The sequence below is a fragment of the Danio rerio genome, chromosome 4 (assembly GCF_049306965.1).
Source record: "Danio rerio strain Tuebingen ecotype United States chromosome 4, GRCz12tu, whole genome shotgun sequence".
Taxonomy (NCBI): domain Eukaryota; kingdom Metazoa; phylum Chordata; class Actinopteri; order Cypriniformes; family Danionidae; genus Danio; species Danio rerio.
In genome coordinates this window covers 73,345,001-73,365,000 of record NC_133179.1, presented here as the reverse complement: position 1 = coordinate 73,365,000, position 20,000 = coordinate 73,345,001, and the positions used below count along the sequence as shown (strand labels likewise).

The 20,000-nt window shown below is 32.7% G+C and overlaps 1 protein-coding gene across 4 annotated transcripts in view; it reads right to left on the bottom strand.

The window, feature by feature from the left end:
* LOC101886030 (copine-8) overlaps positions 1 to 20,000 on the bottom strand; it is a 268,218-nt gene that overhangs the window by 88,004 nt on the left and 160,214 nt on the right. For all 4 annotated transcript variants that reach the window (XR_012402531.1, XR_012402530.1, XM_073948413.1 and 1 more), the window contains 3 exons: positions 17,477 to 17,540; positions 9,940 to 10,043; positions 4,187 to 4,291 (listed from right to left, as the gene is read on the bottom strand). Coding sequence is in view for 2 of the 4 variants with exons in the window: in XM_073948413.1 (XP_073804514.1) it covers positions 4,187 to 4,291; positions 9,940 to 10,043; positions 17,477 to 17,540 (273 nt within the window). In the remaining 2 variants the exon portion in view is untranslated. The remainder of the gene's footprint in view (positions 1 to 4,186; positions 4,292 to 9,939; positions 10,044 to 17,476; positions 17,541 to 20,000) is intronic.

Here is a 20,000-nt window from a genome sequence, read left to right as displayed (position 1 = left end):
GTAAGAGAAAAGAGAGAAAAACAGAGACTTGGTGTGATTTCACAGATTTTTCTCTGTAATCCCACACATCAGCAGCAAATGTCCGATCCCATACGCAAATAGACAGCATCATTTTTCTGTGTATATTAATAAAATCATCATTATAATATAAAGGTAAAAGGTAAGATATTTAAAATAGTAGTTGTTAATGCAGTAGACTTTAGTTTAATACACTAAGAAGCTTATCCTTTCTATCATTTTTCATATCAAACTACTGTATATACTTTATAGTCTTAAATAAAATTTGATAGCATTATTTCATTTTATTTTATTGTTATTATTATTATTATTATTAGTAGTAGTAGTAGTAGTAGTAGTAGTAGTAGTTGTTGTTGTTGTATTTTAATTTAATTTTAATTATTTTATTTATTTTGCTTTATTTTATTTATTTTTTATTAATTTAAATATTTCTTTATTTTTTCTTTCAATTATTTTATTTAAATTACTTTTATTTTATTTTGTTTAATTTATTACTTTTTTATTTATATTAATTATTTTATTTAAATTATTTTTAATTTAATTAAAATTTATTTTAACTATTTTATTTAAATTTCTTTTAAATGTTGTTAAATTTGTTTTTTATTTATTTAAATTACTTTATTTGTTTTTTTCATTTTTTGTTTCATTTAGATTAATTTAACTTATTTTTTATTACTTTAATAATTTTATTTTAATAATTTTAATGTAATTTATTTTAATTTAATTTAATTTGATTTAATTTATTTTAATTTTATTTTGATTATTTTAATTTTATTTAATTTTATTTACTGTTTATTTATTTTATTTTATTTTTATATATTTTTATTTTTGTTTGGTTTATTTATTTTTAATTATTTAAATTATTTTATTTAAAATATATATTTTATTTTATTTTAATGCCATTCTGAATAAAGCTTATTCTACCTGCTTCATTGGTAATACTTTATATTCTGATCATGCCTAAACAGTAACAGTGCACCACACACTTTGCAGCATCATTAATGTGCTATTGCATTATGTCTCATTGTATTATATATCATTTGTTTAAATTAATTCCATAGCCTAACCATTAACCCTGTTAAACCGTGCATTAGAAAACCATTCCTAATTAAGTGATGTACTTTCTAATACAAGACACTTCATTAGACTAAAGCTGTGTTCAACTCGGAGATATTCTTTGTTTCCATGGTAATGCTCACGTCACCCAAAAAAGTCCAAGTGGCTTCATTTATGACAGAAACATACTTTGCAGCACTAATTGACCTCTTTATTGTTGGAGAAGAGCAAGGAAAGAACATCGGGTACCACACAGGAACTGTCTGAAAACGCTGAAACGTTTAGAAAATGATGACGGTTTTTGCGTCGTGGTTTGTTAAAAGAATTAAAAGATCATGAGCTGAGAACATTTCTTAATCTTGAGATATACATTTACTCATAAAACAATGAAGTTCATCATAGAATCATATCATAGAAGAATACAAAGATAGCAGCATTAGTGGAGAGCTCTTTTTGGCTTAGTCCCTTCATTAATTCGGGGTCGCCACAGTGGTATGAACCGGCAATTTATTTAGCACGTTTTTACGCAGCTGATGCTCTTCCAGCTGCAACCCATCTCAGGGAAACATCCACACACACTCATTCACACTCATACACTACGGACAATTTCATTTTAGGAGTGACAGTGTGGCGCAGTAGGTGGTGCTGTCGCCTCACAGCAAGAAGGTCACTGGTTCGAGCCTAAGCTTCCCAATTCCCCTATAGTGCATGTGTTTGGACTGTTGGGGAAACGAAAGCACCCGGAGGAAACCCACGCCAACACCGGGAGAACATGCCAACTCCACACAGAAACACTAACTGACATAGCCGAGGCTCGAACCAGCGACCTTCTTGCTAAAAGGCGACAGCACTACCTACTGCGCCACTTCGGTAGGTAGAATTTTTTTATTTTAATAAATTTTTTAATTTTAATTATTTTACTTTAATTGTTTTTTATTAAACTAAATTTCATTTACTTTTTATTTATTTCAATTATTATTATTATTATTATTATTATTATTATTATTTTTTTTATTTACCTAAATTACGCTTATTTTTGATTTAATTCAATTATTATTATTATTGTTTTTATTTAATTAAATTAAATGTATTTTTTATTTATTATTTATTTAATTTATTGTTTCATTTATTTTCAAAAATAATTATTTTTATTTAATTTATTTTAATTATTTTATTTTTAAAAACTTTAATTTTATTAGATTTATTTTAAATTTAATTTATTTTAGTTCTTTTATTTTAATTCTTTTTATTAAATTAAATATATTTTAATGTATTTTTATTATTTAATTTAATTTTTTATTTTATTTTATTTATTTTTGTTTAACTTTTTATTTTAATTATGTATTTTACCTATTTTTATTTTGTTAAATTGAATTTAATTTAACTTATTTTATATTTTATTTTAATTATTTTAATTATATTTAAATTTATTAGCTTTTTATTTGTTTTAATTATTAGATTTAATTTTTTTTAATTTTATTTAATCTTTTTATTTATTTTTTATTTTATTTTTGTTTAACTTTTTATTTTAATTATGTATTTTACCTATTTTTATTTTGTTAAATTGAATTTAATTTAACTTATTTTATATTTTATTTTAATTATTTTAATTATATTTAAATTTATTAGCTTTTTATTTGTTTTAATTATTAGATTTAATTTTTTTTAATTTTATTTAATCTTTTTATTTTATTGTAATTTTAAGAGTCCTGGTGGTTCCAAACCTCGTCCACATACTAAGGTCAGAGGGTCGGATTAAAGTGCGTCTTGACAGAAAATAATTACAAGTGCTGGCCTGACAGGAGAGTGATGAGTTTGCGGAGTTCAAACAGAAGCCCTCTGTCAATTACGCAGAGCTTTAAACGCAACACATGCTAACAACAACCCAATCCCCGCGGCGTCCCTTAGCACCCGTTTTCCGTGTTATCATCAGCGAGACACCCTGCGCTTCTTTATTAGAGCGTGCGCGGTGGCTTATCTGCTGTCCCAGACTCCTGCGGACACCCAGCGCTCTTCCTCTTCATCTGTCGCTGCTTTCCCACATGTTCAATCAGAGATAAAACCGTGCTATTGTGTGGGGAAGTGCGCGGTGCTGCCGATCGATGCTCATCAGTGAGAGCCGCGGAAGCTTCACGCTTTATCGCCACATGGCAAGAGTGCTGGATTCTGGCATAGTTTGTATGCGCTTCGGATTCGATAATTCAATGGGTTTGTGTGACTAACTCATGTCTAAGACATTACAAACTTCTTGATTCTGAACATGACATTCACTCAGCATTCAGAGGCTCCTTCACAGGTTTATTTCCCCCAAAATTAATGACCTGCGAATATGTTTGTAAGCCGTTCACAGATAAGGGTGTGAATTTTATGTTAGTATTTTTTGTCTGAGAGATTAGGGTTAACCTACAGTGCCTGACAAAAGGCTTGTCGTGGATCTCAGTTGCGAGATCAACACTTAATAACACACTTCTATTCGATCATGAGGAAAAGTGGCAGATTTCTCTGCTGAATCATCTGTTGATGTGCATCCCAATCATCACCAATACTGCAGAAGACCTACTGGAGCCAACATGGACCAAGATTCTCGTAGAAATCAGTCAAGTTTGGTGAAGGAGACATCATGGTTTGGGGTTCATTCAGTATGGGGGCGTGCGAGAGATCTGCATCATCAACAGCCTGAGGTATCAAGACATTTGTGCTGCCCATTACATTACAAACTACAGGAGAGGGACAATTCTCCAACAGGATAGCGCTCCTGCTCATACTTCAGCCTCCACATCAAAGCTCCTGCAGGTCAAGATTCTCCAGGATTGGCCAGCCCAGTCACAAGACATAAACATTATTGAGCATGTCTGGGGTAAGATGATGAAGGAGGCGTTGAAGATGAACACATAGAGTCTTGATGAACTCTGGGAGTCCTGCAAGAACACTTTCTTTGCCATTCCAGATGACTTTATTAATACGTTTCGAAACGTTTCATCCAGCTTAATACTGTTTCTGTGTGCCAAGTAATTATAATATAAATACAGAATCAAACACATAATACTTTAACAAAATATCAACCCGAAAACAAGTAAAGCAACAATTTCTGACATCCGATCACAGTCCATACCTGTCATAATCTCCATTGCACAGGGCTCTGACGGGGATTTTGAAGGCTTGCCACACAGGATCCAGCGTGTTCTTCACCACCTCTGTCTTATGGCAAATGGTAAAGCTGTAACATAAAAGGAAACCGCTGACTAAATACAGCAATGTAGCTATTAATAAATTAAATACATTTTTGTGTTTGATGTCAAGTTAAAATGTTTGTATTAATTAAAAAAAAATACATATTAAATGTGGTATATTGTGTTAATACTAATAACATTTCATCCCAAAAAAAAAAAAAAAAAAAAAATATATATATATATATATATATATATATATATATATATATATATATATATATATATATATATATATATAAATAAATTATTTTTATATACTTTTATATATTTATTATATATGATATTTTTATAATATATTTATAATATATTTTATATATTTATTACATATAATAAATATATTTTTTAAAAATTATTAATTATAAATTTATATATATATATATATATATATATATATATATATATATATATATATATATATATATATATATATATATAATTTTATTTTATTTTTTTATTTTTATTTTTTTTTGCATAATATAAACTGAAAGTTACATTTTCAAACAGGTTTATGTTCATGTTTAACCTCTAGGGCTTAGTGTCCACATATGTGGACAGCACATTTTAGCTCTTAAGTGGCTATTTAAAATACTTTGAATGTTTAATATTTTGTTACAGACATACAGTGTCATTCTGCAACTCTTTTGCAGCATATAAAATGCCCCAAACGCAATTTTCAACTGTCCAAAATGAGGGAAAAAATGTTGTTTTTACTCTCTCATAGTCAAAACATGTTTAAAAAAAATGTATATGTTATATATGCATTAGAAACAGTCAGGAAAAACTGTTTAATTTAAATTCAGACCACGAGTCCACATAAATGGACATCATTTTCCTCTAAAAGTACATCGTATCAAAAGATGATACTTAGACTTTTATTCTAATTAGGTTCCAAATAATGCATTAAAAAATAAAATAAAATAAAAAATCTGGGGCCTTAAGAGGTTTAAATACAATACAACAATTTTTATTTAATTTTTTTACACCAGACGTGTTGAGAAATCAGTGTGTGGTGGAAAAATAAAACTTTTTTATTAGTTATTTAGTCATAAATAAACCATAGAAAGATAAGTAATTTATTCAATCTCCAAAGTCATTCAGGTCAAAACTGTCGAAAAAAGACAAACCAACATTCATGAAATGCTTAATAAACACTGCATGTATACAGTCAAGAATTAGTAGTTATCACTGTATGATGTGCACAGCATTTTACATTCTCAGAGTGTTTTGGTGCGGTTTGATGGTTTTAAATGTGTTGCAGAGTTGGGTTTAATGTGTTACACATTAATAGCATTATGGTTTTATTTAGTTTTTAGCCTCTGGATACCTTGTTCTGCTCTCTATCTCAGTGTGATTCTAAGTGTAAAGCCCTTTGTGAATTAGGTTTAAAAGGCGGCGCTATATAAAAATAAATTATTATTATTATGTTATTGTGCCAGTTGTATGTGTCAACGATTTGTAAATGCCTAAAATATTAAAGAAGAATGTGAATAAAGGGATGTAAAGTCTTTTATAAGATTTATCAGTCAATATTTAAACATCGAAAGAAATGCAATTTTGACTTTGTGGTGCTGTTTAGGTTTTGTGGCACTTTACAAGGTATCTTGAAAGTTATCTGATTACTTGTTGCATGCTTAAAAGTGATTATTTACTTACCCATTGCTTTAAAAGCGACACGTTGACTTTACCTAAAAAATTGAGTAAATCTGTTGCTTTTAAAGTGATTAGTTGACTTTTCTTTAAAATGTGAGTAAACTCACTGCCTTAAAAGCGACAAGTTGACGTTACTTAAATTCAAGAGTTCACTTAGATATAGCTTGACTTAGCAGGTTTGGCATGCTGTCCCAAGAGAGAACCCTGAGCTCAGAGATAATGTAAGCAGGTAAGGGGCTTCGAGATCAGGCAGGTCTCAAGAGCTCCCCCTGGTAGAGGAGGAAAAGGAGGAGCTGGGGTAGAAGGGGGGATTCTTTCGAAAATGAAGATAAGGTAGTAAGGCAAAATCAGTCTATTTATTGTAGACCTGGATCAATGTGATTGGATAATTACTGATTACAGATGAGAGACCAGCCGTTATCAATCATATCATAACTTCATTTTGATAATTAAGCACATGTTCATTTACTTCTAAATTTTAAGGCAAGAAGTTTACACACTTTGTAAGGAAAGTCAACCAATCGTTTTAAAAGCAACAGGTTTACTAACTTATTTCTCACTTATCGTAATTATTAATGTAATCAGATTACATTTTTGAGTAGTTATTAGTCATTTGTAATCTGTTACTTTATTGAGTTGTAACTTACCAAACACTCGTGGTTTGTAGTTTGAAACAGTTTTAGGTACATTTATGTATCATTAAAGCGATATTTCATGCAAACATGATAACTCTGTCATCAATTACTCACCCTTCATTTGTTTAAAGACTATTTAAGTTTTTTCCTGTTGAACACAAAAGAAGATATTTTAAGAAATGCTAGTAGATGACACACACTGTGTCCAATAATATTTATGGAAGTCAATGGGCGACCAGCATTCTTCAAAATATCTGCAAATAATCTATTTTATTCAAGATAATGGATTCAAAATAATATTTTGTATTTAGAAAAGGAAGAGTAAATGATGCGGTAATTACACATTTTGGGTGAACTGTCCCTTTAAATACAGAGCTAAAACAGTCTGTTTGTTGGTGTTAACTTACAACAAAAAAATATCTACTAAAATGAAATAAAATTCAAATATGCGTTTAACACTTGCAAATTAGCTGCAATCGTTTCATATTTTAGCACAAAATGTTGCTGCATGTTTTGTTTGCCTGAGCTGGAATCGCACTTTATTTGGCAGACTTCACTGTGGAGCTCTTCAGAAATCAACTGTGCGCAAAAATATTGACAAGTGTCCAGAAATAGAGAGAGAGATTGCTGTTGGAAACTTTTATTGGCTTGGCTTTTCTCTAAGCATCAATGGGCCTGTTTCAGAAATGTTCAAATATTTGACATATCCGGCTTGACCTCCGCCGCCGACCCTCGAGATAAACCGTCCTCAAATCACCACAGGATTTACTTTTTCTTAAAAGCAAACCGTGTTCTCTAAGCGGCACTGTAGCTAAGTGTTTACCACTGCGGCCTTAAAACAAGAAGGCCGCTGGTTCGAGTTCTGGCTGGTTTAGTTGGCATTTCTGTGTGGAGTTAGCATGTTCTCCCCATGTTGGTGTGGGTTTCCTCCGGGTGCTCCGGTTTCCCCCACAGTCCAAACACATGCGCTATAGGGGAATTGAAGAAACTAAGTTGGCTCATATATGCTGAATAAGTTGTCGGTTCATTCCACTGTGGCGAACTCTAATGAATAACAGGACTAAGCCTGTGTTCTCTATGTGTTCTCTAAAAGACAGACATGAATGGATTGCTCGGTTACGGATAAACAGTTTAACGCTGGCCTTGTTGCTATTTGCTCTCTGTCTCACACACAAATACTGATTTCCTCACATTCGTGAGGCTTACGAGAAAATTAAAGGAACAGATCCTATTTTTTTAAAATAGGGTCATTTCACACTTAAACTTTTTTGATCCATTCAGCCGATCTCCAGGTCTGGAGGCAACACTTTCAGCTTAGCTTAGCATAAATCATTAAATCGGATTAGACCATTAGCATCTCAATAAACAAAAAAATCTAAAGTTTCAAGACTTTTGATGAATTTTCTATTTAAAGCTCGAGTCTTCTGTAGACAGATGACAAATGAAATGCTGCCATATTCTACGCCAATAGGAACTTTACTTTAATTCTAGCGTGATAACCAGGGAACTTTGCTGCCATGTGATTGGCTGATTAGAAACTTGCATTATCGAGCAGTTGAACAGGTGTACCTAATAAAGTGGCCGGTGACTGTAAACACATTATTACCCAGTACTGTTTTCAGGACTATTCTCAGGTGCTGCGTAACATCACCTGCTGCAGTCATGGTATAAATATCCTCATTCGTTTTCTTTTCGGCTTTGCTAGAAGGGATACAGCTGTGGTTGCATGTTAACGAGAAGTTCATTCATTCATTTTCTTTTCGGCTTAGTCCCTTTATTAATCTGGGGTCGCCACAGCGGAATGAACCACCAACTTATCCAGCATATGTTTTACACAGCGGATGCCCTTTCAGCTGCAACCCATCACTGGGAAATGGTACAAATATTTTAAGTATTTATTTGAATTACTTATCCTTAGAAATGGAATTATCTTATAATCCAATTTTAACACATTTTAAACAATATTTTCAGTAAATAATTGCTAAAAATTAATTAATTTTGTCTTCTGTTTAATAGAGCAGTTAAAAATCTGAATTAGTTTAATTAGGCAAGTTAGATTCATTAGGCAAGTCAATGGACAACAGTGGTTTATTCTGTAGACAATCGAAAATAATCATTTCTTAAAGTAGGCTAATGATATATATTTTTATATATATTTATATCTAATTTTATATATATATATATATATATATATATATATTTATTTATATATTTATTTATTTATATATATATATATATATATATATATATATATATATATATATATATATATATATAAATTTATATAAATTAATAAATAAATAAATATATATATATATATATAATTTATATATATATATATATATATATATATATATATATATATATATATATATATATATATATATAAAATTTATATATATATATATATATATAGAAATAAATAAATTATATATATATATATATATATAATTTATTTATATATATATATATATATATATATATATATATATATATATATATATATATATATATATATATATATATACAATATATATATAAATAAATAAATTATATATGTAATATATTTATATATTTATATATATATATATATATATTTATATATATAATTTATTTATTTATATATATATATATTTATTTATATATATATATATACAATATATATAAATAAATAAATTATATATATAATATATTTATATTTATATATTTATATATATTTATATATATATATATATATATATATATATATATATATATAAATAAATTATATATATAAATATATATATATATATATATATATTTATATATTTATATATATATATATATATATATATATATATATATATATATATATATATATATATATATATAAATTTTATATATAATTATATTATTAAACTAATCAAGACTGTAATTACTTTAAGTCAAGTGTACATTATGGAAGAAACACAAAATAAACAAATGCTAATTAGTAAAGAATAAGAACAAGCAGTAAGTTTGAGCATTGAAATATATAGCAGAGGCAAGAAAAAAAGGTAGTGGTTGCATGAAGATTGACACTGGTGCGGTGACTGGATTAAATGTTAAAGGCCTCCCATTCACACATTCTGAGATCTCCTCAAGCCGAATAGGTCTCAGAGAGGAGGAATGGGAGGATTACTGAGGAGCAGAATCACTCAGATAAGGTGTGATTGTTCCATTTCAAGAGAAACCCCCGCTGATCCAGGTGTACAGGACTATAGGTATTATCCTAAAGGAATCCAATGCGAAGCTATTTCCTCAACACGGAGCCGAGAGATGAGATTGAAGTGTGAGATGACAATCTGCTTGTGTGTGTGTGTGTTACTCACGTTCCGTCCTCATTGCTGCGGTAAAACACAAGGAACGGATCCGATTTGCCAAAGAAGTCCTTCTTGTCCAGTTTGTTGCCACAGAATTGCATCAGCACAGACTCCTGCAGGGCGAGAATGTTTTAGAAAAGCAGGTTATTAGGGCGGCATGAGTGCACGTGTGAAACTGGAGCATTTAGCAGACCTGAGACAACACTATCTGTGGAAATGAGCCCACTGTTTGCTCGTTTGGGATCTCTAGACAGCACTCGGTACAGTCAAACAAAAACTATTGAATTAGACAAGTTTAACACACTGTTTACAGCACTTCATCACAGTTTAGTCCCTCTAGGTTTAGAAAATTGTACTATTTTAAGGTCTCTTGAAAGTCTTGATTCTGATTGGCTGGAAGGTGTGGAATATAATCGTTTAATGCACATAAATTTTGATCAGAGTTCAAAATAAATTAGTTCGCTCAAATATTAGTTGTAACCCATAGTAACCCAGAGTCTTCAATTATCTTGCATCACTAGTAGCCAATAAGGATTGAGCAACTTCTAGAAACTCCCTAAACGTATTTGCAAAGTGTAACCTAACACTTGTTACTATGAGCTATTAGATATGCCCATGTCATTTATGCACAGTCTTTATCTCTTTGTTTGTGATTGATTCAAATCAGGGAAATCTACAACTCGGGCTCATTCTGATTACATACCCCCATATACATTACTGGAAAGTGCCAAATACGTCCCAGGAGCTACGTTTTTTGCAGTTTCTGTTTTTCGCGAATCCATCAGAGGGCGCTGTGTACGCTTTTTTCAGAACTCAAATTTTTCTCACGAGTGGCATTCGAGCCTGCTGTTCCTGTGCAAATCCACCAGAGGCCGCTGTCAACTGACTGACTGACCCACCCTCCTCCTTTCCTAAACCCAACTAATATGCTGCGTCTGAAACCGCATACTTTCATACTATATAGTACGCTAAAATCAGTATGCGAGCCGAGTAGTATGTCCGAATTCATAGAATTCGAAAATCAGTATGCGAGAAGCACCCGGATGACTTACTAATTCCGACGAGATTCTGGAGTGCGCATCTCATGCATGCCCCGTGAGCGATCTTATGAATGGGAGTAAAGCGACGCAACTGACGTAGGTAGGTCACATGACTATGACAAAATGGCGGATGTAGTACGTCCGAATTCCATTCATACTTTTCACATTCATACTGTATAGAACGTACTTTTCTAACGGCCGAGTAGTACGTTTAAATTCAAAAGTAGTAGGCGGTTTCAGACACAGCCATGGTGTTTTCAAAGGCACCGACTGACCCGTCCACCCCTTCCCTAAACCCAATCGCCAATTTTAAAAAACATGTTTTTTTTTACCACGTTTTCAGATTTTACCACATTCCACCCTGTTATTTACTTGTTTATTTTATTTTTTGGCTTTTTATTTTAACCGCTTTCTGGAACCGTTCTTCACCAGACTCAAACCCTGTCATTATGGTCAACTCTGCTCTGCATCTCAAGTCTGCTGATGTACACGGTGAGCTACTGGACAACTGGTAACAGTGGAAAAGCCATCCATATGGAGGCAAGAGATCAGAAACGGCGCCAAACCGCCCGGTAGCATATGTTTAAAAAAACGTACTTCTGGCTACATAATTCGTGATCTCCAGAACTGCATATAGGGCTACGCTTTCAGAAAGAGCCTGTGTTGGAAATCTAACATGTCATAACTGACTAAAATCTGGTCAAATTAGGGGCCAAGCACCGTAGGTGCGTAGGCACCTATTGGATCCGTTAGCGTTCCTATTATTATTATTCTTCCTTCTTCTTCTTCTTCCGTTTTTTCCGCCAGATTTGAATGGCAGCCCATATAGGCGTATGCAGAAAAGTTGTATAATTTGGCACAATGATAGAGGACAGTATTAACATTAATCAGACCAAATATGAAGTCTGAAAATCAAACTCTCTAGCGCCACCACTTGTCCAAACTTTCATGTATGTTTATCATCATAATTTTTGAACCGAATGGGCTACAATCAAAATTCTTTTTTCCTCTGATTCCTTGGCTCAGTCCGATTCAAACGTACCCTATGACGTCATTTTCCGTCATGAATTTTTTCGCGCTATTTTAAATTTTTCGAAAAACCTATTTGATCGAACTCGTCCTAGGTCGTTTCTCCGATTTTCACCAAAATTGAATCACATGATTTACAGACCATGCCAACCAAAAGTTATGGAATTTCAGTTGATTTGACTAACCGTTTTTGTTTACTTGCGATCAAATTTAACGTAGGACTTGCGAAGATGGACTTGAGACGATATCTCCGTAACGCATTCACCGATTCACACCAAACTTGGTGTGTGTTATGACAACTAGGGTCTGAGGTTATATGCGGAGTTTCAGTGCACTGCCCCCTAGTGGTCCGGAGATAAAAAAAACTTGCATTTTTGCTTATAACGTCTCAACCTTTCATCTGAAACTCGTAAAACTGGTCTCATTACATCCGGCACAGCATGTCGAGTCGAATGATGTCTGATTTTTACAGGTCAGCCATTTTGTCCATCGCCCATTTCAATTTTTGGCCAAAAATGCTATATTTTACCAACACATTCACATATCATTACAAAACATTGTATGCATCTTCAACCCCATGCCCTGAAAGTGCTCAAAAACTTCAGGAGCAGCGCCACCTTTTGGGCAAAAGTGCTTGGCCCCTTAATTGCTGCTTGCAGCTATATTTTGTATTGTTTTCACTTATACACAATGGAAACACCACGATTCATTCGGCAACTGTTTGATATGTTAATATAAATCAGTATAAAGAATGCTAGAACCATGTGAGCACCGGCAAGAGCTTTCATTTGAGCTATAACTTGTACATGTGTCAGATGAACAATATCAGAATGAACCATTGTAAAATACCCAGCACGGGTATCTAAAATACTGTCTATTTAAGTGTAAATAACTTTTGTAGAGTGGTATAAAAACCAAAGTGATGCATGTGTGCATAAAATATAGATTCTACACTTTCAAATCAATTAACAGGGTCTGGTGCAACGGTAGCCCTTTAAATCTTAAAGCGAAAGTCAATGATGTCACGGACCCGGTAACGGGTCGGCAGAGTTTAACTGTTAAGTATGTTAAGACCTTAAGGGGGAGGTTTAGGGTTGGGGTAGGTGCAGATGTTCATAAAACACATAAGTTTAAACTCTCTGTCATGAACCAGACATTAAATAAATCAATCAAGAGCCCAAGGAGGTCTGTAGAGTCTACTTAGAACTCAAAACATTTAGGGCTGACCTGCCCAATTGGAGCATGCTCTGACCTCCGTTTATAACTCGAATGTTTAGCATGTTCCATTCCTCATCTACTGTACCCAGATGGCAAGGCTAAAAGGCCTAATCAAAAATTCATCTGACAGACACGCATTGAGTATCTGTGTGAGATGCTCCGCTCCAGCAGGGAATGGAATAGGGTCTATTGATGCCTGTTGTGAAAGACGAATGGAACAATTGCCCTAGCGATGCGCAGCTCTTTTTGTATTTCTCCATGTGTGTGTGTGTGTGTGTGTGTGTGTGTGTGGGCACAGCTGGAACTCCTGGCACATCGCACATGTTATTAAGGAATCCTGTGTTTTACAACTAAAGATAAATACTTTCAATAGACTATAACAGACATGCTGAGAAGCCAAGTGAAATTAGCTGGTGGCGAGCTTCCCTTTCTGCCTCGTGACTATATAAGCAGCAAACTACGAAATGAAACCGCATGGTAACTCATTCGAATAGATTTGACTGCTCACGAACAGTACTAATAGCTTGAAGCACAAAGAAGACTTGAATTTATTGGGGTTTTTTTATGGAAGCGCGTTGTTAAGCTAATAATTTGATGGTCTATTATACAGGTTTTAAACGGTACACAGTAGAATACACAAATCTTGTCAGTCGTATAGTTTGGATGGAGATAAATGTAAGAGTCAATATGGCTGCTCTAGCGAAGTAATCCCCGCCTTCATGTAAAAGAGCCAATCATCGATCCCCTAGGGGAGGGGCTCAGTCCAGGTGTGTGTTTTGATGACAGTTTCTGCAGCTTCATTGTTATGAACACTCTGTGCTCAGCTAACACACTGAAACCTCTGTGAATATTTGCCTCACAGACATGAAAATTCGATCAACATACAGTGTGAAATCTTTACTTTTAGAGAAGACAACTATAAGTGAAAACAAATGAGCTCTGGTTTGTTAATATGTTTAAAACATTGAAGTCAAAAATATTCGCCCCCCTGTTTATTTTTTTCCCCAATTTCTGTTTAACGAAGAGCAGATTTCTTCAGCACATTTCTAAATATAATAGTTTTAATAACTCATCTCTAATAACTGATTTATTTTATCTTTGCCATGATGACAGTAAATAATATTAGACTAGATATTCTTCAAGACACTTCTATACAGCTTAAAGTGACATTTAAAGGCTTCACTAGGTTAATTAGGGTAACTAGGCAGGTTAGGGTAATTAGGCAAGTTATTGTATAGCGATGGTTTGCTCTGTAGACTATTGGAAATATATAGTTAAAAGAGGCTAATAATATTGACATTAAAATGGTCATTTAAAAATTAAAAACTGCTTTTATTCTAGTCGAAATAAAACAAATAAGACTTTCTCCAGAAGATAAAATATTATCAGACATACTGTGAAAGTCTCCTTGCTCTGTTAAACTTAATTTGGGAAATATTTTAAAAAGAAAAAAAAATTCAAAGCGGGCTAATAATTCTGATTTTAACTGTACATGAGGGGTACAGTCATTTCAGTCTGACCTCATTGTTTTAAATGTATTCCCAATTCTCAAAAGCAAACCACTTGAACACCCAGAAACTTGTAAACAAACTTGTAATTGTTGTTGTTTTGGGAGGAATAAATTAGAGATTACTTTAGAAAAGACCAACATTAATGGATGCGGCGTTATTCATAGTATGACATTGTGTCACATGGGCTCAGGACTACTTTGGCAAACCTTTGCATACTTTAAAACCATCCATATATCAACAAGTCAATGCAAAACCACAATCTGCAAACACAAAGTCCTGACTGTCGAGGTTACAGGTACTTGACTGGCCTGCCTGCAGTCCTGACCTGTCCCCAATAGAGAATGTCTGGCTTTTTTAAAGCGCAGAATGCAACAATCAAGACTGTTGCCCATATTAAAGCTAGATTTATACTTTTGGCACAGCATTGCGCACCTCCGCTGACTGCGCACGCACCTCGCGAAATCGACAAGGCTTGCTGTGTTAGCCGTTGTGATATACTTTAAAACGACAGGGGGCAGTAAAAGGCTGTGAATCAGACGGATAAACAGAAACGTAGGACATTTCCGGAACTACGTCATATCATTAATATCATTCAAGATTTTTAAATTAATAATTTGTATTGTTTTTATAAATTATTTGAATGATTATAAGGATTTTAAAACCGTTCAAGATTTTTTTAAATCAAACTTTGATGCTTTGACAGTTTACTTATTAAATTTATTAAAATAATAATGACAAGAGAACACAGGTTGTGGACCCATAAGGATGTCTGTACCTGCTTCAGACAAAATCTCCTCAAACTGATTCATATTAAACTCAAAGCAAATGTGGCACCACGTGCAATGTTTACTCGAGTCTCAAAAAATACACGCGCACCGCCAGCAGAAATCAGGCCACGTGCACCCAAAGTAAACATCAGCAAACTCCGCGATGACGTCACATTCGCTGCACTCACTTAAGCGAACTAGCGGACCCGTCGAGTATAAACCAGGCTTAAGACTTGTTTGCAGGAAGAATGGGACAAAACTACACCTTCCAACTTTTTTTTTTAAATGTGTTCAAAGAACTAAAATTGGTATACATGTTTATTTAAAAAACTGTTAAAATGAGGAGGAACACACTAAATAATGTTTGTTGTATAGTCTCCAATGAAATACAAGTCAAAGTAAATTTAAAAATCCCAAACTAATTTTTCCATTCACATTTTCCATACTGTCCCAGCTTTTTCCTATTTGGGGTTGTAGTATGATTTGCTCATCCCCAACAGTGCTAGGCCTGGTCTTTTCCTCCTTTTAAAAAGTGTGTATTTGTATAAATTAGCCACTTTTCTAACAATATGTAAAATCGTTAAGTAATCAAATCATTTGTAAACAAATAATAAACACATTACTTACTACAGATAAGAGAACTTTAAAAGTCATCATTATATTTACATGATACTGAGTTTGAAAGAAATTGCAAGACTTTGAACTTAGCATGTTGCTAAGCTAACAACGCAATATACTAACAATAACACCTCATAAAAACTGCTAATAACAATGAATTAGCTAAAACTCGAAATCACAAAATCAGCAATGAATAGCACAGGCCATTATTACCAGTCTGACATTAGCATGTTGCTAAGCTAACAACGCAATATACTAATAATAACACCTCATAATAACTACTAAAACCAATAAATTAGCTAAAAATCAAAATCACAAAATCAGCAATGAATAGCACAGGCCATTATTACCAGTCTGACATTAGCATGTTGCTAAGCTAACAACGCAATATACTAATAATAACACCTCATAATAACTACTAAAACCAATTAATTAGCTAAAAATCGAAATCCCAAAATCAGCAATGAATAGCACAGGCCATTATTACCAGTCTGATATTAGCATGTTGCTAAGCTAACAACGCAATATACTAATAATAACACCTCATAATAACTACAAATAACAATAAATTAGCTAAAAATCAAAATCACAAAATCAGCAATGAATAGCACAGGCCATTATTACCAGTCTGACATTAGCATGTTGCTAAGCTAACAATGCAATATACTAATATTAACACCTCATAATAACTACTAATAACAATGAATTAGCTAAAAATCGAAATCACAGAATCAGCAATGAATAGCACAGGCCATTATTACCAGTCTGACATTAGCATGTTGCTAAGCTAGCAACGCAATATACTAATAATAACACCTCATAATAACTACTAAAACCAATGAATTAGCTAAAAATCGAAATCACAAAATCAGCAATGAATAGCACAGGCCATTATTACCAGTCTGACATTAGCATGTTGCTAAGCTTAGGCCTGTCGCAATAATCAATATTATTCCCATCACTGGGGAAAAAAAAAATGACAATAATATCATGACAATATTTTGTACGGCAAAAATAGATATCATGACAGGCCTAGCTAAGCAAAGTAAACAAAATGATCGAATTTAATTTCCCTATATCAACATAAAATCAAAAATACATGCGCATATAAAAGATTTAATGGGATAGTTCACGCAAAAATGGAAGTTCTGCCATCATTTAATGTTAAAACAATGCCAAAAAAAATTTTTTAAATCCATTCAAATCTCCCTATTTATACATGTGTTTGTATTTGACATTAGCTTATACGACGTCTCGGCAGCTAACAACAGCGAGTGAACAGCACTGGCTGAGGTGAGATGGGTTTAAGCAAGCTTGAGGCTCAGATAAGACCTGAATTTAAATGATCGATATTAGCTCTTACCCTGCAGTTGCTCAGCTCCTCTGCCTTCACGATTATTGTCCCACATTTCTTCCCTGGAATCCCCCTGTGTGCGACAAATCCAGAACATTCAGGTCAGAAGCGTGTCTGTCGGACAATGATGTTGTACAGAAGGGTCATTGTACTGTACAGTAGTAAACTGAGATGCAATCCTTCAAAAAGGAAATCGATTTAAAACAACAACCAATTTCCTTTATTAGATATTAGACAGCAATGATTATACAATACACTGGGGGAAGGGGGGGAATATATAGTGGTAATACTATAACTTCACTTGTACATCTTTAAACAAAACAAAACACATGACAACCTCAAAACAACCTGCAATTCTGAGTGTGCCTCACACAGGTGAGTGGGTTTGACAAACCACCTGTAGAAAACACACTCTTTCAGTTCGCTGACACTTTAATCAACACTTGCACCAGTTTTTGCACCAGACAATTTGTTACAATCACTACATATCTCTAAAAATCCTCTTGGTTAAGATACAATCTTGGTTTTCTATTTGAGAATCTAAAATCTGAGCCTTTTAGAATGCGTTTACAGTAGGAAGTTGACGAAATATCTTCATGGAACATCATATTTACTTAATTTTCTAATGACTTTTGCCATTAAATGAAAAAAAAAAGTTTGATCCATTCAAAAAATATATTTGTGCAGCATAAAAACACAGCTTTATTACTAGCTATATTATCATGGCACAAAACCAAAAGCAAAATTAAAATCTGAAAGTAAAACGACTGAAGAGACTATAAACAAACAAACAAAATAAACAAAAAATTAAGCAAAACAACATCAAACATAAACAAACAAAACATCCACCTAGACTTAGACATATAACACAAACACTTCAAAGCACACACACACAAACAATAAAGTAAACAAAAACAAAACAAAAAAAGGTGATATAACACAATCAAGGCAGCAAAGCGAAGATAAAATCGACCTTCTAAAGTCATCTCTCATCCTAAAATACTACTTCAAACAAATACACGACTATTATTCTCTGTAGCAAATCTTTATATTAAATAAGACAAACATTTTTGGAATTTCTTTCTGCACTGTAATCAAATATCCGTCATTTAAAAAATTATACATGAATGGATTTCTGTATTTTTTAATTCATTTATTTATGTTTTAAATTGCATTATGGGAACTTGCCTTTTCCCATCGAATGAAGTTTGACACAGAAAAGTGACGTTTAGTGACATTTTTAATAGTGTAAAGTGATTTGTTGCCTGTGTTTGTGTTGCAAACTACTGTACAGTAACGGAACAAAAACTGCTAGAACTAGTTTCCCCAGAGGTGGGTTGCAGCTGGAAGGGCATCCACAGCACAAAACATATGCTGCATAATTAGGCGGTTAATTTAGTTGTAGCGTCTCTTTATTAAAAAGGGACTAAACATATATATATATATATATATATATATATATATATATATACATATACATATATTAACAGGTTATCTTTACAGTGTGTGTCCAGAAATAAGATGTTGGGATGTCAAAGAGCATTTAAAACAGCCAGTAACAATCACAAGCTTCGCTAGAAATGTATATTTGATTTTTGATATTATTAAGTTCTAAGGGTTCTAAGTACTGTATGTATGGGATTTTAAATTGAGTTCGTTTTTTTAATTTGATATGTGAAGGTATTTGTGTTGTATGTTTTTTCTGTGATATGTGTAATGTGAATGTTAATGTGGCTATGTGGAAAAGCCAAAGAAAGTAAAGTAAAAATTTGTAAAAATAAAAAAATTTAAAATAAATAAAAATAAATAAATAAAAAATATATATTTTTGGAAAATGTGTACCCTTATTTTCTGAACCGTTTTAGGGGGCTCAAACCTGGCTTTTATACACACAAAAATCCACAAAACTAAAAATAGCAAAAGCAACTAAAACAAACAAAACAAACAAACAAATAAAAACTAAAACAAAGTTTGTTTAACAACAACAAAAACTACAACAAAAAACAAACAATATGTCTATTTACGGTAACACAATATTATCTTGTAACAAAACAACAAAGCAAAACATGAAAGCAAAACAACTTTAAAGTACAAAATAAAAAATACAAGAACAAAAAAATAAACAAGAAGTTGTTATCTTATAAAAACCAAAACACACACCCACACACACACACACACACACACACACACACACACACACACACACATAACATGATCATCAAAAACAGCAGCAAAACATTCTGTGATACATTTTTTGTCACTTACACATACATCAGTCGCCTATTTTATTTAATTTTTTTCTAAATAAATCTAAAAGTACCAATCTTCATATTAGAGATCTGTTTAATTTGAAAATAAAGCAAAGGAAATCCCTCGGTCCTCAGAGCCTCATTGTTTCCCAGCAGTGTGCCGTTGTTCGTGTAGTTCTGACTCTCTGATGGATTCTTCTGCTGTTGGTGATATAATGAAGCGGCTGGCTGAAGTCTTGATTAAGGTTTATGAAGGCTCTCTCCGGTGTACAGGGGTTTAAGTG